Here is an 18,493-nt window from a genome sequence, read left to right on the forward strand (position 1 = left end):
AACACCCTTGAAAATCTTAATGTAATAGAGGCGCGGCACAGAAGTGTTTCAGAATATGGGCCGCATCTGGCAGCCCCTGGAAGTCAGTGTGACGGTAAACTTCCATTGTTAGCTATTCTTGCACTCGTGGCGGCAGCTGTGGCGTGAAGGAGGGGAGGGAAAGGCTGCCCACTCACCGCGTTACGAAAGAAAAGAAAATGGTGGCTGTTGTTGACTTGTTACTGTTGAAATATTAGAATGTAGAATGTAAGAGGAGCTGTGTGTGTGTGTGTGTGTGTGTGTGTGTGTGTGTTTTGTTGGACTCGAGGGTATTGTGTGAGGCAACGAGAGAGAGAGAGAGAGAGAGAGAGAGAGAGAGAGAGAGAGAGAGTTCGATATGCACCCAACTCACTCACAGACTCACTAACTAATAAACTAACTCATTTATTTATTAACTAACTAAATAAATAAATAAAATACACTGCATAAATAAATAGAAAATAAAAAAAATAAATAAATAAGTAAAGATAACAAACGGAGAAATCTTTCAAACAAACGTGAGATTTTTTCCCTTTTTTTCCCTCTTTCCACTTTTTCCTTGAGCTGGTTTTGCAATTTTCCTTGGGAGAGCAAATTTCTTTTATCACCATTGTTGTTTTATTTTCTTTTTAATTTCTTCTTCATCCTTGACCAATAAAAAATAATAATAAAAGAAGAAAACTCGGCCTTATTCTTACTTCCTCTTGTTGTTGTTGTTGTTGTTGTTGTTGTTGTTGTCGTCGTCCATTTTCTCCGCACACAAACTCCTGATGATGATGATGATAATAATAATGATAAACTAATTGAATTTACCTGTATATGTGCATCTCCTCCTCCTCCTCCTCCTCCTCCTCCTCCTCCTCCTCCTCCTCCTCCTCCTCCTCCTCCTCCTCCTTCTGGCCTTCATTTTATATGCTTTTCTTCCCTCCCATTTCCTCTTCCATTATTCCGCTCACTAAACACACACACACACACACACACACACACACACACACACACACACACACACACACACACACACACACACACACACACACACACACACACACACACACACACACACACACACACACACACAAATAATAATGCGTATCTTTCTTTCCAGGCATGTGAGCGAGAGAAGAGGGAGAGCTGAGAGGAGGAGGAAGCAGCAGTCAGCGTCAGAGAGAGTGGAGGAGAAGGAGGAGGAGGAGGGGGAGAGAAGGAGACACGATGGGAGAGGTGACCCTTGACCCAGCCTCCCTTGCCAGTTCATACAGTGACAGCGGCTTCTCTTCGTCACAGGTAACAGCAGCAGTAGTAGTGGTGGTGGTGGTGGTGATGGTAGTAGTAATAGTAGTAGTAGTAGTAGTGGCAGTGGTAGTAGTAGTGGTGGTGGTGGTGGTGGTGGTGGTGGTAGTCTCTCTCTCTCTCTCTCTCTCTCTCTCTCTCTCTCTCTCTCTCTCTCTCTCTCTCTCTCTCTCTCTCTCTCTCTCTCTCTCTCTCTCTCTCTCTCTCTCTCTCTCTCTCTCTCTCTCTCAATTGATCCTCCTAATCTGTTCTTCTTCTCCCTCTCATTTCCTCCACCTCTTCCTTCTCTCCCACGCTCCCTCCTTCGCCTTCATAACGCCCTTATTAAGCCCTCACTCTCCCTCACGCCCCTCTCCCTCTCTCCCTGCCTCCCTTCCATCCACGCCCCTGCCCTTACTAATATGGCCGCCTCGCACCTTCAGCCTCGTGATGTCATGATGGGCGTCTGCATCTTGAGGTATTAAATCTTTGTATCTTTATTTTATTCTTTCTTTATCAACTTGGCTGTGTGTCTCCTCCTCCTCCTCCTCCTCCTCCTCCTCCTCCTCCTCCTCCTCCTCCTCCTCCTCCTCCTCCTCCTCCTCCTCCTCCTCCTCCTCCTCCTCCTCTAATTCTAGTTGTTATTGCGACTTATAACTCCCTTTAGAAGATGAGGAAAGAAGAGGAGGAGGAGGAGGAGGAGGAGGAGGAGGAGGAGGAGGAGGAGGAGGAGGAGGAGGTGGTGGTGGTGGTGGTGGTGGTGGTGACGTCAACATGGAATTGCGTGAGGGAAAGTGGTACCCTATCCCTCCTCCTCCTCCTCCTCCTCCTCCTCTTCCTCTTTCTCTTCCTCTTCCCCTCCTCCTCTTCCTTCCTGCTGAGTTTCATGAAAGCAATAACTTCTATTGGTAGGGAGGATGGTAGGGGAGGGGAGGGGGAAGAGGGGAGGAATGGAAGTGGTGAAGGGAGGGATGGAGGAAGGGGAGATTAGATGATGGTGATGGTGGTGGTGGTTCTTTCACCTTCGTTTTCTCCTTTTTCTTTCCTATTACTCCTCCTCCTCCTCCTCCTCCTCCTCCTCCTCCTCCTCCTCCTCCTCGTGCATATTTCACTTCCTGTATAAGGTCAACATGCAGTCTCATTCCTTCTTCTCTAATTCTCTTGTCCTCCCTCTTTTGACCTTTTTTTTTGTTATTTATTTTCAATCACCTTTTTCTTCTGTCTTTTTTTTTCTTCGCGTGTGTCTTTTTTTCTCTTCATTTTCTTTCTTTTTATTTTATTTATCTATTTTTTGCTATTTCCGTGTTTTTTTCTCTTTGGTTCCTTTTAAATCACTTTTTTTTCTTATTTTCGTGTTTTAACCCTTTCGTTTCTGTTGAGAGAGAGAGAGAGAGAGAGAGAGAGAGAGAGAGAGAGAGAGAGAGAGAGAGAGAGAGAGAGGAGGAAGGGAGGGATAAAATATAGCCAGACGGGGAGAAGGTAGGTGGGGGGATGAAAGGCGGTGGGGAGGGGAGACGAGACAGTGGAATAGATGGGAGGGAAGGGGGAGGAGGTAGATCAGAAAAGGGAGATGGGAAGGAGGGGAGGAGTAAACCAGGAAGGGGAGAGGTGAAGGAGAGATGGGGAGGGTGGCTGAGTGGTGATGGGGGAGGGAAGGGGGAGGGGAGAATAGACTAGGAGGGGAGGGAGGGGGTAGGTTGGGAGGATAATTTTCTGTAGTACACACCTTGATTTGCCCTCACCTCCCCTCCCCTCACCTCCTCTCCCCTCCCTTCCCCTTCCTCTCCCCTTCCTCTTCCTTCCCCTCCCTTCCCCTCCCTCGCGTGTGAACTTTTGATGTGTGTCTGGACAAGAGTAAGGAGAGAAGGAAATTGCATGAAAGAAGGAAGGAAGGAAGGAAGGAAGGAAGGAAGGAAGGAAGGGAGGTAATTGAGTGGAAGGATGGAAGAAAAGAAGATAGGGAGGGAAGGGTAGAGGAGGAGGAGGGTGGAGGAAGAAGAAAAGATGGGAAGAAGGAAGGAAGGAAGAAGGAGAAGAAGGAAAGAAGGAAGGGTAGAATAAAATGGAGATAAATAAAGGAAACAAGGAAGGGAGAAAGAAAATAAAACAAGGAAACAAGAAAACAGAATAAGTGAAGGGGAAAACAAAGGAGAGAATGAAAGAAAAGTGTGAAAAAAAAAAAATCACCACAATAACATGACCAAAACTGTGTATACATTGAAACGTGGCTGGCTCTTTCCGTAGACTTCAAGCAGCAGTCAGTCCCTCCCCCCACCGCCCCCCTCCACCCGTAGCGTTAGCAAGTGTAGCGGGTGGTTCCTGAAGTGTAGCGGTAATGGGTGTAATGAAATGTAGCGTGAATTAAATGTATCCCTCCCCTCTTCCCCCCCTTCCTCTCCTCTTCTCTTCTCTCTCCTCCTCCATCTCCTCTCATGGTAGACATTTATTTATTTATTATTTTTTTTTATTTCCGCCAACGTAGAAAATAAATGAAGAAATAGATAAAATATCACTAAACTGTCATACTTAGAAATGAAGATAAGAGAAAATAAGAAAAGGAAGGAAAAAAAATATAGAAGAAAAAATTATAGATAAAATATAAGGATTTGTCGTATAAGATTCTCTCTCTCTCTCTCTCTCTCTCTCTCTCTCTCTCTCTCTCTCTCTCTCTCTCTCTCTCTCTCTCTCTCTCTCTCTCTCTCGTACACGTGACTCTTGTTTCTTAAATGGCAAGAGAGAGAGAGAGAGAGAGAGAGAGAGAGAGAGAGAGAGAATGTCTATAGTAAAATGCCATCAAACTTCGCTCATTTTTTACTTGCTCTTTACACTGACCTTTCTCTCTCTCTCTCTCTCTCTCTCTCTCTCTCTCTCTCTCTCTCTCTCTCTCTCTCTCTCTCTCTCTCTCTCTCTCTCTCTCTCTCTCTCTCTCTCTCTCTCTCTCTCTCTCTCTCTCTCTCTCTCTCTCTCTCTCTCTCTCTCTCTCTCTCTCTCTTATATTGTTCTCTCTCTCTTTATTCTCACTCATCACTCTCCCTCCCTCCCTCCCTCCCTCCTTTCTTCATTACTGCCCTTCCCTCCTTCCCTCCCTCCCTCCCTCCCTCCCTCCCTCCCTGTCCATCTACTCACAAGAAAGCCAATACTAACATCGACCCAAGAGAGAGAGAGAGAGAGAGAGAGAGAGAGAGAGAGAGAGAGAGTTTATTGCAAGGAGTTTGTAGGAAAGAGAAATGAAAGAGTAAAAATTTCAAGGAAGGAAAGTGAAAAGAAGAAAGATTTTTTGTTTATTGTTTTATTTTTTTTCGTAATTAGTTTGCTTTTTTTTCGTTTTAATGCTCGTTTTTTTTTTTTAATGGTGGTGGTGGTGGTGCTGGTGGTGGTGGTATTGGTGGTGGTGGTGGTGGTGGTGGTGGTGGCGGTGGTGCATATTCTTTATCTTTGTATGTGTGTGCCTGCTTGTTGTCGCGTCATTTTCAATTTTATTTCTGTTGACCATCTGTTGTTTTATTCTGTTTTCCCTCCCCTTTCACTTACTTCCGCTCTTACTTGTAATACTTTCTTTTTTTCTGTCTTTCTCTCGACTTGCTTGTTTTTTATTCTTAATTCAGTTTCCTTGTCTGTTCACTGTTTTCCTTTTATTCTTCCTTCTGTTCCACTTAGCGGCTTACCTTGACATTCGGTGTGTGTGTGTGTGTGTGTGTGTGTGTGTGTGTGTGTGTGTGTGTGTGTGTGTGTGTGTGTGTGTGTGTGTGTGTGCGTGCGTGCGTGCGTGCGTGCGTACATGAGGTAGGTAAGCAGGTGAGGTGGCTGGGGTGACGCAGTGCACCCCGTCACGCAGGGGGTGTCACGGCGGCGGTCTCCACGGGGCGCCATTGAGTGCCGGTGCAGGAGAGGCAGTGGTGGCGTGGTGTGCGGGGCGCGGGAGTCACGGGACAGCGTGCAGGTGAGGGCGGCTGTGGCGGGAGGGTGACTGACATTTTGTGTGTTGAATAAGTGATGGGCGTGGCCGCGGCGGGGCCTCCCGCGGCTCGGCGACCACTGCCCTTGACACTTGGCGCTGGGCCGCGGCGGGGCGTTCAAGCGAGGCACCGTCAGCCAGCCTGTGTGCTGACACGACTGCTGGGGCTGCGACACAAAGTGTGTGGGTGGCGAGCCACGGGCGTGTGGGCGAGCGGGTGTGAAGGCGCGGGGCGGACGTCACCCTTGCCTGTGGATGGCAGCGGGCGGTGGTGAGTGTGCACACCACAGCCCTCAACCTTCAGGCGGGCACACACCAGTGCCTCTGCGGCCCGCGCCGTCCTGGCTGGGTGGACATGCGGTCCCAAGCATTCCAACCCCAGGTTGGGGGACAGGGCGGGGTGGACGCGGCAGAGAGGGCGCGCCTCAGGGTGTCGCCAGGCAGCGTGCGAGAACTATCTAGGGTCCGATTGCCCCCGGGGCGCGTGGAGCCCGCCTCGTTTGGCAGCAGCGGCAATGAGTCCCCCGAGTCCAGAGCGTCCCTGAGCAGCCCAGAGAGCTGGGCCAGGAGCCTGGGGCGCCTGTCTGCCCGCAGGCTGCGTCACAGCGACAGCCAGGCCATGGTGGGCGTGGGCAGCCTCCTCAGCCATGTCAGCGTGGGCCTGCCGCCCCTCGCCTCAACGCTGCGCCTGCAGGGAGGCGCCAGCGTCACCGCCGCCTACTCCCTGCAGTCCTCGCTCAAGAATGGGCGGGCGGGGGACGGCGCCCGCATGATGAGCGCCCCCGGAATGGGCGAGGGGCGCCGCGGCCTGTGGCAGAGCGGGCTTGCCTGCGCCCCCGTGTCCTCGCTGCTGATGGAGGGCTTGCACCTCAGAAGGGCTGTGGCCTCCACGCTGCCCGCCGTGGACACCCACTCCCTCAATGGTTTCCTTCCTGGCGCCGCCACCACCACCACCGCCACCACCGCCACCACCACAACCCTGCCCATCAGCAAGGTGCGGAAGGACTTCCTCCAACACTTCCTCCTTCCCTCATGCTGTTCCCCCCTACCGCAGTCTGAGCATGTCTCCTCCCACAGGCGTCCATCAGCAGCGACCTGGATGGCGCGTCGGGCCTGGGCTCCTCGCGGGCTGACCTGGTGGAGGACGAGGAGGGCGAGGGCGGCAGCTGCGGGTGGTTGTGTCTGCGGCCCCGCTGGCTGCAGCGCACCCGCACCTCCAAGTGGGTGCTCTTCTGGCTGTGCTGGGCCGCCGCCGCGCAGGGTGAGCACACACACACACACACACACACACACACACACACACACACACACACACACACACACACACACACACACACACACACACACACACACACACACACACACACACACACACACACACACACTGAACCCCGGTGTGTGTACTACACGGACGTATGTATATTTATATAAGTATGTTTGTATATACGTATATTTCAAGGTTTATCTCTGTAAAGACTGAAGTAATGAGTGTCAGTTATTACTATCTCTCTCTCTCTCTCTCTCTCTCTCTCTCTCTCTCTCTCTCTCTCTCTCTCTCTCTCTCTCTCTCTCTCTCTCTCTCTCTCTCTCTCTCTCTCTCTCTCTCTCCCCAGGCATGGTAGTGAATGGTTTCGTCAACGTGTGCATCACTACAATCGAGAAGAGATTCAACCTACGTTCCACAGACGCTGGTAAGAGCATTTCTTTATTATTATTGTTATTATTATTATTATTATTATTATTATTATTATTATTATTATTATTGTTGTTGTTGTTGTTGTTGTTGTTGTTGTTGCTGTTACTTATTTTCAATTTTTTTTTAAGTTTAGTTTTAGTTTAGTATATTATTGTTTGATAAATGAAGTTCCTTTCCTCCTCTCACAGGCTTGATAGCGGGAGCATACGACCTGGCCTCGCTGTTATGCTCCGTACCCGTGTCGTATCTCGGTTCGCGCCCCGGGAGTTGCAAGCCGCGGTGGCTGGGATGGGGCATCTTCATCATGGGGGCGGGCTCCTTCCTCTTCGCCCTGCCGCACTTCCTCGTGCCACACTACATCCCCAACAACAGCAACGCCTCCTCCATACTGTATTGCCTCCGTCAGGTGGGTCTTCGTGGTTTGCGGGAGCTAAAATTGTTTTTTTAGCTATTTTCTCAGATTTTGCCTTCGTCAGGTGGGTCTTCGGGAGTTTTGGCGGTAAAGAATATTGTTTTTAGTGATTTTCTTTAATTTTGCTTACGTCAGGTGGGTGCTCGGCGTTTTGGTGGCATAGAATGTTGTTTGGGGTGATTTTCTTTGAATTTGCCTTCGTCAGGTGGGTCTTCTCGGGTTTTGTGGTAAAGAATGTTTTTTTAGTGATTTTCTTTGATTCTTTTCCCTTCGTCAGGTGGTTCTTCCGGGTTTTGGGGGTAAATAATACAGTTTTTGTAGTTATTTTCTATGATTTTGCCTTCGTCAGGTGGGTATTTATGGTTTTGGGGTATAGAATGTTATTTTTAGTGATTTTCTTTGATTTTGCCTTTGTCAGTTACGTCTTCTCGGATTTTTGTGCTAAATATTGTTTGTTTGTTTTTTGTGTGATTTTCTCAGATTGTATGTTGCTTTTGAGCGATTTCCTGTGATTTTCCCTCCGTCAAGTGGGTCTTCAAATGTATTTTTTTGGGGGAGAAACTTACCTATACCTATCTACACCCCTCACCCTCTCACCTACACCACCTACTCAGCCACCTACACTTACATACAAACAACTTAACTCAGCTGCACCCACCTGCACCCTTCACCCACCCTCCTACATCACTTATCCAGCCATCTACTTCTACCAGGGCACGAGAGACAGCCAGTGTGGAGTGCTGGTGGAGAATTGGCTGTCCTCCTACCGCCACGTGTTCGTCCTGGGCCAGTTCCTGCATGGTGTGGGCGCCTCACCTCTCTACACGCTGGGGGTTACATACCTGGACGAGTCTGTACCCGTTAAAATGTCCTCTGTGTATCTTGGTGAGTGTTTGGGCTGTTTTGGGGTGTGGGTGCTTGGGGGTGTGTGGTGTTGTTTGTTGTTGTTGTTGTTGGTGGTGGTGGTGGTGGTGGTGGTGGTATTATTATTATTATTCTATTCTTTCTCATCTTTTTCTTTTTTTTCTTCTTCTTTCTTCTTCTTCTTCTTCTTTCTTCTTTTCCTCTTTCTTTCTTTCTTTCACTACTACTACTACTACTACTACTACTACTACTACTACTGGAAAGGCAGTAAAAAGCAGTAAAATTCGCCTGCCATGCATCCCGCTCGGCTCTGCGTGTTGCAAGGTCTAATATAAAGAGCGGAGTGGTGGGACGTGAATCATTATAGTACATGCCTGGATCACTCAAGCGCTCAAGTGTCGCAGTGTGTTTGTCTTTTTAACACGGTCTTCTGTTTTTTTTTTTTTTTTCTTTTTTTGTCATTTTGTCATTTTTATTTTTCTTGTTTATTTCTTCGTTGTGTTTTATTAGTGTTGTTTTTGTTGTTGTTGTTGTTGTTGTTGTTGTTGTTGTTGTTGTTCACTTTCATCTTATTCTTCTTTTTTCTTCCATCCTTCCTTTGCACTGTCTGTCTGTCTGTCTGTCTTTGTATGTATGTATGTATGTATGTATGTATGTCTTATCCCTATCTTTTGCAATGGTGTTATTTTATTTATTTATTTATTTATTTATTTTTGTTTTGGTTCAGCATGGAGCAGAAATAAAATAACAATATATCACCACCTCACTAAGCGAGCGTGGTGGGTTGCGTTTGTTCGTGACGCTAGGCACGGCACTGGCTACAGCTCCGCACCTGCACCTCTGTCTTGGCTTCTCCATCTGTCCTCACTGCTCTCACCACACCTCAAAAGAAATACTATTAGAATGTGCCAGAAAAGTTACAAAAAATGTTACTCCGTTTCTTAGAAGTAAAAGAAACTGGCTTAACTTTACGCTTAGCATCAGAACGAGGGCGAATCACTTCATTCTGGCCACGTTTGGCTGGGCAATGGCGGTCTCGTATTTTTGTATTGTACATCAAAATAATAACCTGACACGCTTTTCTCTTTTTGTATTTTAATATTTTTATTTGTAATAATTATCTTATCATTTATAAACATATATTTCACCATGGGAAGTACTGTATCATAGGGAGGTGTATTGGGTGTAGTTTGGCAGTAAATCCTGGCCTGTGCCATCGCGGCGTATCGTGCTGGCTGGATTTTCGATTCTTCTCCTCAAAATAGTGTCTTATAAGGCGGAAAATGCAAATTGTATGTATTTATGTCTGTCTGTCTGTCCTGTATATAAGTCTGTCCGTCTCTTTTATGTATGTGTACTCCGTATGCAGGTATGTATGTGTGTCTGCCTGCCTGCCTGCCTGCCTGCCTGCCTGCCTTTCTTTATATAAGTATGTTTGTATTCATGTACAGTATGTCCGTGTGTGTGTTGCAGGTATCTTCTACGCCATGGCGGTGGTGGGCCCTGCAGCGGGCTACGTGTTGGGCGGCCAGTTCCTCACGGTGTACATCAACGCGCCTGAAATACTGCCAGCCAGGTAATGCTCCGCACCGCCCCACCTGTCGACAGTCAGTTATTGCATGGTCACAGCACCTCTCTCTCTCTCTCTCTCTCTCTCTCTCTCTCTCTCTCTCTCTCTCTCTCTCTCTCTCTCTCTCTCTCTCTCTCTCTCTCTCTCATACACCCTGTCAAAATAGTCTCTTTCCCTTTCACTCGGAATACTCCTTTCCTTTCCTTTCCTCTTCTTCTTCTTTTCCTCCTCCTCCTCCTCCTCCTCCTCCTCCTCCTCCTCCTCCTCCTCCTCCTCCTCCTCCTCCTTATCCAAACAAACTAGTGAGGATCTCAAGGTCTGTTGCTGCTTGGACCTCCTTTGTATATTCCTCCTCCTCCTCCTCCTCCTCTACTTCGGATAGCTAAAAACATTGCCTCCCCTTCCCCCTCACTCAAAAAACCTTTCACGCAGGCATCTAATGAGGGGAAAAGTAACAGTATTGAGGAAAATAAAAGTACCTGTTTTCTTTCTATTTTTCTCTCTATGTGTTCAATTATTAGGTAACTTCTGTAATTACATACCTTTTTTCAGGTGTTGTGGCCTCACCTGTATATTGATTTGTATACAGTACCTTCTCTTTACAGTTCTGCCTCCTCGCACTTCTCTCCTTCTCTCCTTTTCTTCCTCTCCTCCTTACATCTTTTTTCTTTCTCTCCTCCTTCCTTCTCTCTTCTGTTTGATATTAGTGTTTAACTCTCTCTCTCTCTCTCTCTCTCTCTCTCTCTCTCTCTCTCTCTCTCTCTCTCTCTCTCTCTCTCTCTCTCTCTCTCTCTCTCTCTCTTCCTTGCACTTATATCTGACACTTCTCTCCCTCCCCATTCTCTCCTCCCACATTCCTTCATTATTAATAAGCCTTTCCTCTCCCTCTCCCTCTCCTTCTCACCTTTCATCACTTCTCACCTCTTACATCACCTTTTCCCCTCCCACCTCCCCTCATCCATACAATTCAATACCTCCTCCTCCTCCTCCTCCTCCTCCTCCTCCTCCTCCTCCTCCTCCTCCTCCTCCTCCTCCTCCTCCTCCTCCTCCTCATTACGCCTCAAAATAACACCTGTCATGTGTCTGTCAGATATTGGCTAACGAAGCAGCAAATGTGTGTGCCAGAGGTGTAAGAGAGAGAGAGAGAGAGAGAGAGAGAGAGAGAGTTATGAAAAAGGATACTTAATCAGAAATGGATAAAAATGCACAGGAAATATATACATAGTTTTTAGAAAGTTACCCTTTATGAAAACTCACCAACAAATACACAAAGAAAATACAAAAATACGTAAAAAAAAAAAAACACACACACAAAATACATCAAAACACCAAATAAAAAACTGTAAAAAAAAATGACCTTCAATATTTCAAGGGATATAATTTTTACTCACTTCCCCTGACCCCCAACCCCCCATGACCTACCTTGACCCCCACAGGTATGGCATTCAGGTGGACAGCGACCTTTGGCTGGGCGGGTGGTGGATTGGGTTTCTCCTGGCCGGGTCACTGTGCATGCTCATCTCCTGGCCCATCATGGCTTTCCCGACGCTGCTGCCAGGTCAGTACAGGTCATAGAGAGGGGCAGGATGTGTGGAGGTGGGTAGTAAGGGGATGTGGATGTGTGGGAATGGGGTATAGGGGTGTGGAATAGGGGGTATGGAGGTGTGGGATGGGTGGTTTGTGGTGAGGGTGTGGGATGAAGTGTTTGGAGTATGGGTGTGTGTGTGGAATAGGAATGTGTTGTTTGTAGTATGTAGATAATAGATATATTGTCACTATCATTACTGCTACTATCACTATCACCACTACTACTACCACCCCCTTCTGCAGGTGCCAAGGCCATCAAGGCATCACGAGTGTCAGAAGCTGTGGGGACGGTTGAGGTGGCCGGAGGGTTTGGCCAGCTGAAGGACCTGCCTCGTGCTGTGAAGGTTCTGGCCCTCAACCCGACCTTTGTGGCTCTGTCCATCGCCGGCGCCACTGAGGGGATCCTCCTTGCGGGTTTTGCAACCTTCACGCCCAAGTTCCTGGAGAATCAGTTTAGCATGACAGCGAGTTTTGCAGCGCTGATTGTTGGTGTGTTGATCAGACTGTGTTGTTGATGTTGTTGTTGTGAAGTGTCTGTGTGTTTGTGTGTTTGTTTTGTAGTTGTGATTGTTGTTGTGTTGGTGATGAGATTGTTGTTTTTTGCTGTGAAATACTTTTTTTTTGTGTGTGTGTGTGTGTGTGTGTGTGTGTGTGTGTGTGTGTGTGTGTGTGTGTGTGTGTGTGTGTGTGTGTGTGTGTGTGTGTCCTGCTCTGATTATTGTTGTTGTTGTTGTTGTTGTTGTTGTTGTTGTTGTTGTGTGAAGTATCTGTTTTTCTTGTGTTTGTGGTGTGTGTTCTTACCTGACTACTCTAAGCTAATTATAACATTACACCTTTGTTGTCCCTTCCTAGTTTCTCTAAGGCAAATATTTAACATTTTCCCCATGTGGTCTTGTTTCTTCCCTGGGTTTGTGGCAGTAACAGGAGGAGGAGGAGGAGGAGAAGGCAGGAACATGTTTTTCAGCCTTCTTTTGCCCTTGGCCAGACTTCCCCCCAAAAAATAAAAAAATAATAGAAAAAAAAACATCTTTCTTTGTCAGATATTTAACATTTATCCTCCTGGTTCTCTTCCTCAATATTTGTGGCAGTGAGAGGAAGAAGATGAGGCAAGAGCACTTTTTTCCAGCCTTTTGTTGCCATGGATTCTTATTCTCCTCGGGTTTTTTGACAGTGATGGTGGATGGAAGAGGCAGAATAATTTTTTCAAACTTTCTGCTACCATGGAATGTTGTTTTCCTCAGGGTTTGTGGCAGTGACAGCAGGAGGAGGAGGAACACTGCTGGGTGGCTGGATCATCAAGCGTCTGCATCTCTCCTGCTCAGGGATACTTAAAATGTGCATCATCTTTTCCGTGGTGTGTCTCCTCTCCTGCTTCACCTTCGTCATCTCCTGCCCCAATATCAAGTTTGCCGGCGTCAATTTGGATTACACCAACAAGTGAGTGAGTGTGTGTGTGTGAGTGTATGAGAGTGTATGAGAGGATTAGAGGCTCAGAGGAGGGAATGTATAGACAGGAATGAATAGATAAGCAGAACATGCAGGAAGAGAACAAGCATCAGATGTAAGCTTTTATTCTTAAGCGTTTTGCCATCCTATCTCAATTGTAGACTGTTGTGGAAGTTACCTGAGTTTACAATAGGGTTTTCATGGTTGTAGTTTGAAAGATATACTGCAGGCTTGCCATCCAATCTCACTTCTAAAAGGCTGTTGTGGAAGTTAGCCTGAGTTTGCAATGGTGTTTTCACAGTAGCATAAGGACCTGACTAGTTATCTACATAGCCTTTAAAAGATAGTCCTTATGAGAGGATGAAGTGTTTAAGAATAAGGACCATTGATAGATAGGTAGCTGGTATGTGATGGGTTTTATTGATTTGTTTAATTATTTGTCTTTTCCGGTTTTGGTTTGGTTAGCAGTTTCAAAGAGGTCAATGAACAAAAGGATGTATGTATGTCTATTTTTTACTTACTTTTCTCGGTTTTTTTAATGTCTTTTGTCTTCCCTTTTTTACATGTATCAAAATTAACACAGTTTCAGAAGAGACCAGTGAACAAAATTAATGACAGGATGAATATATCTATCTATCTGTCTATTTTCACTTAATCTTCTTGTGTTTTTTTATTTCCCCTCGATTTTCTTCCCTTTTTTTTACACAATTTCTAAAGCGACCTGCCACTCCCTCAGGTCGTTGGTACTGTCGAAGCCCAGCCTGTTATCAAGCTGCAATCAGGAGTGTGGCTGCCAGGACGTGGACTACAACCCCATCTGTGGCACCAACAAGATCATGTACTTCTCTCCATGCCACGCTGGCTGCAGCAACATGGTGGAGGGCCAGGATGGGGTCAAGGTGAGTGCCTGGGATAGTGACTGGGGTTTAAAGGTCATGTAATGTTATTTTAAGGTCAGGATGAGGTGAAGGAGGTGTAAAGGTTGCATAACATTATATGAAGGCAATGATAAGGTCAAGGTCAGTGTTTGGGGTAAAAATTGGAGGTGTAAAGATCACATAACATGTAAAGGTCAGGATGGGCTCAAGGTCAGTGGATGGTGTAGTAATTGAAGGTGTAAAGGTCACATAACATTACCTAAGGACCTGGTGTTTGGTTCTGTCTGTTGCTAGGTTCTGTAATCTGCTCTTTATCCAGGTCCCTCTTGTGGCTCAGAATTTGGCCCTCCCTTCAGTTCAGTATGTCAGGGAATGGCATGCAAAGAGAAGGAGAGATGAGGAGAGGAAAGATAACACAAGGAAGGAAAGTAAGGGAAAATACAAGGAAGACTATGTACAGAGAGAAAGACATGAGAAAGAAAAGGAAAAATTTGGGAACGGGAGTGAGGAAAAGGGGGAGAATAAGGTGTATATGTACATAAAAAAAGAGTATATGGGTATCTAATCCATATAAAACACAAACTCTTAAAGTTTTCCCCCATAGCTAAGTTATACAATTTCCACAAAGCCTGATAAATTCATAAACTTACTACTACTGCTGCTACTACTACTACTACTACTACTACTACTACTACTACTACTACTACTACTACTACTACTACTACTACTGTTATGATTACTATTACTATTACTACTACTACCACCACCACTACCCACCTTAACCTCTTCCCCATCTGCAGGTGTTCCAGGGGTGCAGGTGTGTGTCGCCCCCATCCCCCATACCGCTACAAGGAGATCCCCGCTTGGCCCCAGACGCTGCCCTGCTGGAGAAGTGCCCCACTGCCTGCCTGCTGATGCCCATGTTCCTTGCCATCTTCTTCGTCACCATGCTCCTCACTTTCATCATCAGCCTGCCTGCTCTCTCTGGCACTCTCAGGTAACACACACACACACACACACACACACACACACACACACACACATGTATATTTATTTTCTAAGTTTGCATCCTTTTTCTCTCCTTTCCTCATTCTTTTTCTTCTCTCTCTCTCTCTCTCTCTCTCTCTCTCTCTCTCTCTCTCTCTCTCTCTCTCTCTCTCTCTCTCTCTCTCTCTCTCTCTCTCTCTCTCTCTCTCTCTCTCTCTCTCTCTCTCTCTCTCTCTCTCTCCTTTTTTTCTTTTCTTTTCTTAATCCAGTCTTTCTTTCATCTGCCCTTCTCACATTCTTTCTCTCCTCTTCAAATCCCAATCTTCCTCTCCCTTCTTCTCCCCTCATCCTTTCCCATTCACCTGTCACCTTTCACCTGCCCTTTCTCCCCAAGTCCTCTCCTCATCCCTTTCCATCTACACATCCCAATCTTTCCTTCACCAATCCTCACCTCACCCTTTTCTCACATTATCTTACCTCTCCATTGCCTCTCACCTCTCCTCTCTCCCCAGGTGTGTGCCAGACTCTCACCGTTCCTTTGCGTTGGGGCTGCAGTGGATAGTAATCAGGCTCTTGGGGACTATTCCTGGCCCTATCCTATTTGGTGCCCTCTTCGACCACACCTGTGTTCTCTGGCAATCCAATTGTGGGAGGGAGGGCGCCTGCAAGAGCTATGATAATTTCTACATGAGCAGGTGTGTTGGTGAGAGTTTGTGATGTGTGTGTGTAATAATAATAATAATAATAATAATAATAATAATAATAATAATAATAACTGGTTTATTATTTAGGCAGTTAACAAACTGAAAATGTACAGAGGGGGTGGGGAAATACTTAACATTAATCCTAAAGGTAAGTCTAATCTATAAGGGACTATTGATTGATGGCTCGCACCATGGTGGGAATCGCACTGAGTCTGTACCGGTCCATGCGTGGCGCCTTTAGGGGCATTATCTTGTTGTGGTGTCTGGTGGCACGGATCGGGTGAGGCGCGTCAGGCGGCAGCATGTTTCTGAGACGTGGGTGATGCAGTAGTCCCCTTCCAAACTTCTCCAGAGCCTCTCGGTGCTTGGTGGATAGTCTGGACAGACTCAGGGTGGTCAGGGCTTCTTCATAGGTGGTGTAGGCAGGGCCAAGGATGACCCTGCATGCCCTTTTCTGCACACTCTCTAGCTGTAGCTGTTGAATGTGTGTAAGGGAGGAGGACCACGCTAGGGAGGCGTACATGAGTTTGGGGAGGATGAAGGTGAGGTACATCCCCCTTAACTCATCTGTCAGCGTCCCCAGCGACCTGAGTGCGCAGCATGTACAGCCTGTAGGTAGCGGATCTTACGATGCTGGCGACATGCTGCTTCCAGGTCAGCTGGTCGTCCACCGTGACTCCGAGAAGCTTGGCACATCGGACCACCTGGAGGGGGTGAGGGCCCACTGTGAGCTGGGGAGGGGGCACTGTTATAGAGGAGGTACAGAAATGCATCACCACAGTTTTGCTGTGGTTGATGGTCATCCTGCTCTCCTCTGTCCATGTCTGCAGTCGCTCCAGAATTGCTTGCAGTGGCGAGTAGTCCGGGTTCTTGGTGGAAACTGGGATGCCCACGGTGCAGTCGCCCACATACTTCCAGCGATGGGGGGTGTCAGTGAGGGCTTTGTTAATGAGGAGGAGGAAGCATAGAGGACCCATCTTGGTCCCCTGGGGGACACCACATGTCAGCTGTTGGAAATTAGAGACAGAGCCCTGATAGCGAACAGCCTGACGCCTCCCTGTGAGGAAGTCGGCTAGCCATGTTACCAGGGTAGGAGGGAGACCCAAGCAGGAAGATAGGCAGGAAGCAGAATGGTGTGGAGTTGAGGAAAGGTTTGACAGATAGCAGCAAAGTGATCGTTCATCTCCTGAGCCGCGAGATTAGCAGGAAGGTGTGAGGTGCAAGGAAGAGATGAAGTGTGCTTTTGTAGGCCACACAAAGCTTTGATCTTAGCATACCACTGTCTGTTGTTGGTCAGCTTGAGGGGGTGTATCTTGTGTTTGTGTGTGTGTGTGTGTGTGTGTGAGTGGGAGGGTGTTGGTGTATATTCTGTTCACCTCTAATGTAAGAGTTAACCAGTATTCTCTGTCATTCATCCCTTTCTCTGGTCAACTTTGGAAATCCCTGTCTGCTTCTGTATTTTTCTCCCTCCAAGACTTCATATTTTCTTTCATCCCTATTCTATCCACCTCCCCAGTGTAAGAGTTAGCCAGTATTCTTAATCATTTGTTGTCTTCTCACAGGTACATGATGGCGATCTCTGTGCTGTTCAAATTTCTGTCCACCATTCTGTATGTCGTATCATGGTGGCTGTACAAACCACCCCCCGGCCCCCCAGCCGCCGCCACCAGCATGATCTGACCCTCCCCTCCCCCGGCACACCCTCCTGCACTCCTCGCAATGCCTCCAAGGATCACCAGGGGGGAGGGAGTTGCAGGGGATTGACAATTTGGCTGTGGATCTTACCTGAGAAATATAGTGTTTGAGATTATTTTTTATTATTATTATTTTTTTTTTTTTTAATGTTGAATATTTTGGTAAATTTTATTGTGTGGTGTGTCATGTTTTTTTTTATTTTATGCATCATTTAGTATTTTTTCTTTTTCTCTCCTTTTATTATTGTCTTTGTCTATTAATGTTTTTTTGTATTATGTCATCTTTTTTCCTTTTTTTCTTCTTTTTTTGGTTTAATTATATATTTGTGTAGAATTAATTTTATATGTGTCATTGTGTCATTTTGTATATTTATATATTTTTTTCTGGTGATGTGTGTATGTGTGTGATTTCTCTGTCTGTCTGTCTGTCTGTCTGTCTTTTATTTCTTTATTCTCAATCTACATTCATATTTGTAATAATCTTTTATATTTTTATTTATACATTTTTTCTCTCTCTCTCTCTCTCTCTCTCTCTCTCTCTCTCTCTCTCTCTCTCTCTCTCTCTCTCTCTCTCTCTCTCTCTCTCTCTCTCTCTCTCTCTCTCTCTCTCTCTCTCTCTCTCTCTCTCTCTCTCTCTCTCTCTCTCTCTCTCTCTCTCTCTCTCTCTCTCTCTCTCTCTCTCTCTCTCACACCATCACCAGGTCTCATTCAGGGCAGTGTGTGTGTGTGTGTGTGTGTTTCTCTTTATCAATAATTAGAGTTGATGTTTGTACTTAATTTACTGAGAGGAAATGTTGATTGTTACTGTGGTGAGTGTCAAGAGAAGATTGAATGATTGATTGATGTCTGATGTACTTATAAAGAGTTAAAGAAAGAGCAAAAGAAAATGGATTTGTCAGAGAGAGAGAGAGAGAGAGAGAGAGAGAGAGACTACTTGTGATGTTTCTATATAGTGATGTCTGTGCAATATTTAATTCTGTTCAGTTTTCATGACCTAACCTGTATATATCACCATGGCGAGATCTACACACACATGCACACACACACCACAGAACCCAGTGTATAACCTTGGAGCCAGTGTCTGTGTGTATGGGGCTATTGGGACGGGAGGGAGGGGAGGGAGTAAAGGGCAAAGGAGGTGCCTTACAAAATATATCGTCCATTATTTTTATAATCCTAAGAGTCTTTTATTTTTAACTCGTATAGGAGACAATAAAGATTTTTAAGAATTTTTGTTTTATTTTCTGAAGCTCCTGGAGTTTTGATGTTTTTTTCAGAATCTTTTAATTTTCCTTGGCCAGAGATTGTGTTAAAAAGAAGAAAACACTTTATGGAACTGTTTACTAAGTGCTCCTCTTGTTGCCTCACTATTATGACCTGAGCACTTCCTGTGTGCCTCAGAGACCGGCAGGT

At 46.2% G+C, this 18,493-nt stretch overlaps 1 protein-coding gene across 1 annotated transcript in view; it reads left to right on the top strand.

The window, feature by feature from the left end:
• LOC135091240 (solute carrier organic anion transporter family member 4A1-like) overlaps window positions 1-18,309 on the top strand; it is a 31,613-nt gene extending 13,304 nt beyond the window's left edge. The window contains exons 2-14 of the mRNA XM_063988691.1: window positions 1,124-1,302; window positions 6,320-6,503; window positions 6,856-6,933; window positions 7,127-7,344; window positions 8,064-8,235; window positions 9,688-9,790; window positions 11,221-11,342; window positions 11,615-11,860; window positions 12,613-12,808; window positions 13,554-13,716; window positions 14,496-14,692; window positions 15,195-15,377; window positions 16,949-18,309. Coding sequence (XP_063844761.1) covers window positions 1,231-1,302; window positions 6,320-6,503; window positions 6,856-6,933; window positions 7,127-7,344; window positions 8,064-8,235; window positions 9,688-9,790; window positions 11,221-11,342; window positions 11,615-11,860; window positions 12,613-12,808; window positions 13,554-13,716; window positions 14,496-14,692; window positions 15,195-15,377; window positions 16,949-17,066 — 2,052 coding nt within the window. The 5' untranslated portion in view covers window positions 1,124-1,230 and the 3' untranslated portion in view covers window positions 17,067-18,309. The remainder of the gene's footprint in view (window positions 1-1,123; window positions 1,303-6,319; window positions 6,504-6,855; window positions 6,934-7,126; window positions 7,345-8,063; window positions 8,236-9,687; window positions 9,791-11,220; window positions 11,343-11,614; window positions 11,861-12,612; window positions 12,809-13,553; window positions 13,717-14,495; window positions 14,693-15,194; window positions 15,378-16,948) is intronic.
• The last annotated feature ends 184 nt before the right edge of the window (window positions 18,310-18,493 follow it).

Source organism: Scylla paramamosain, chromosome 37 (genome assembly GCF_035594125.1).
Source record: "Scylla paramamosain isolate STU-SP2022 chromosome 37, ASM3559412v1, whole genome shotgun sequence".
Lineage (NCBI taxonomy): Eukaryota > Metazoa > Arthropoda > Malacostraca > Decapoda > Portunidae > Scylla > Scylla paramamosain.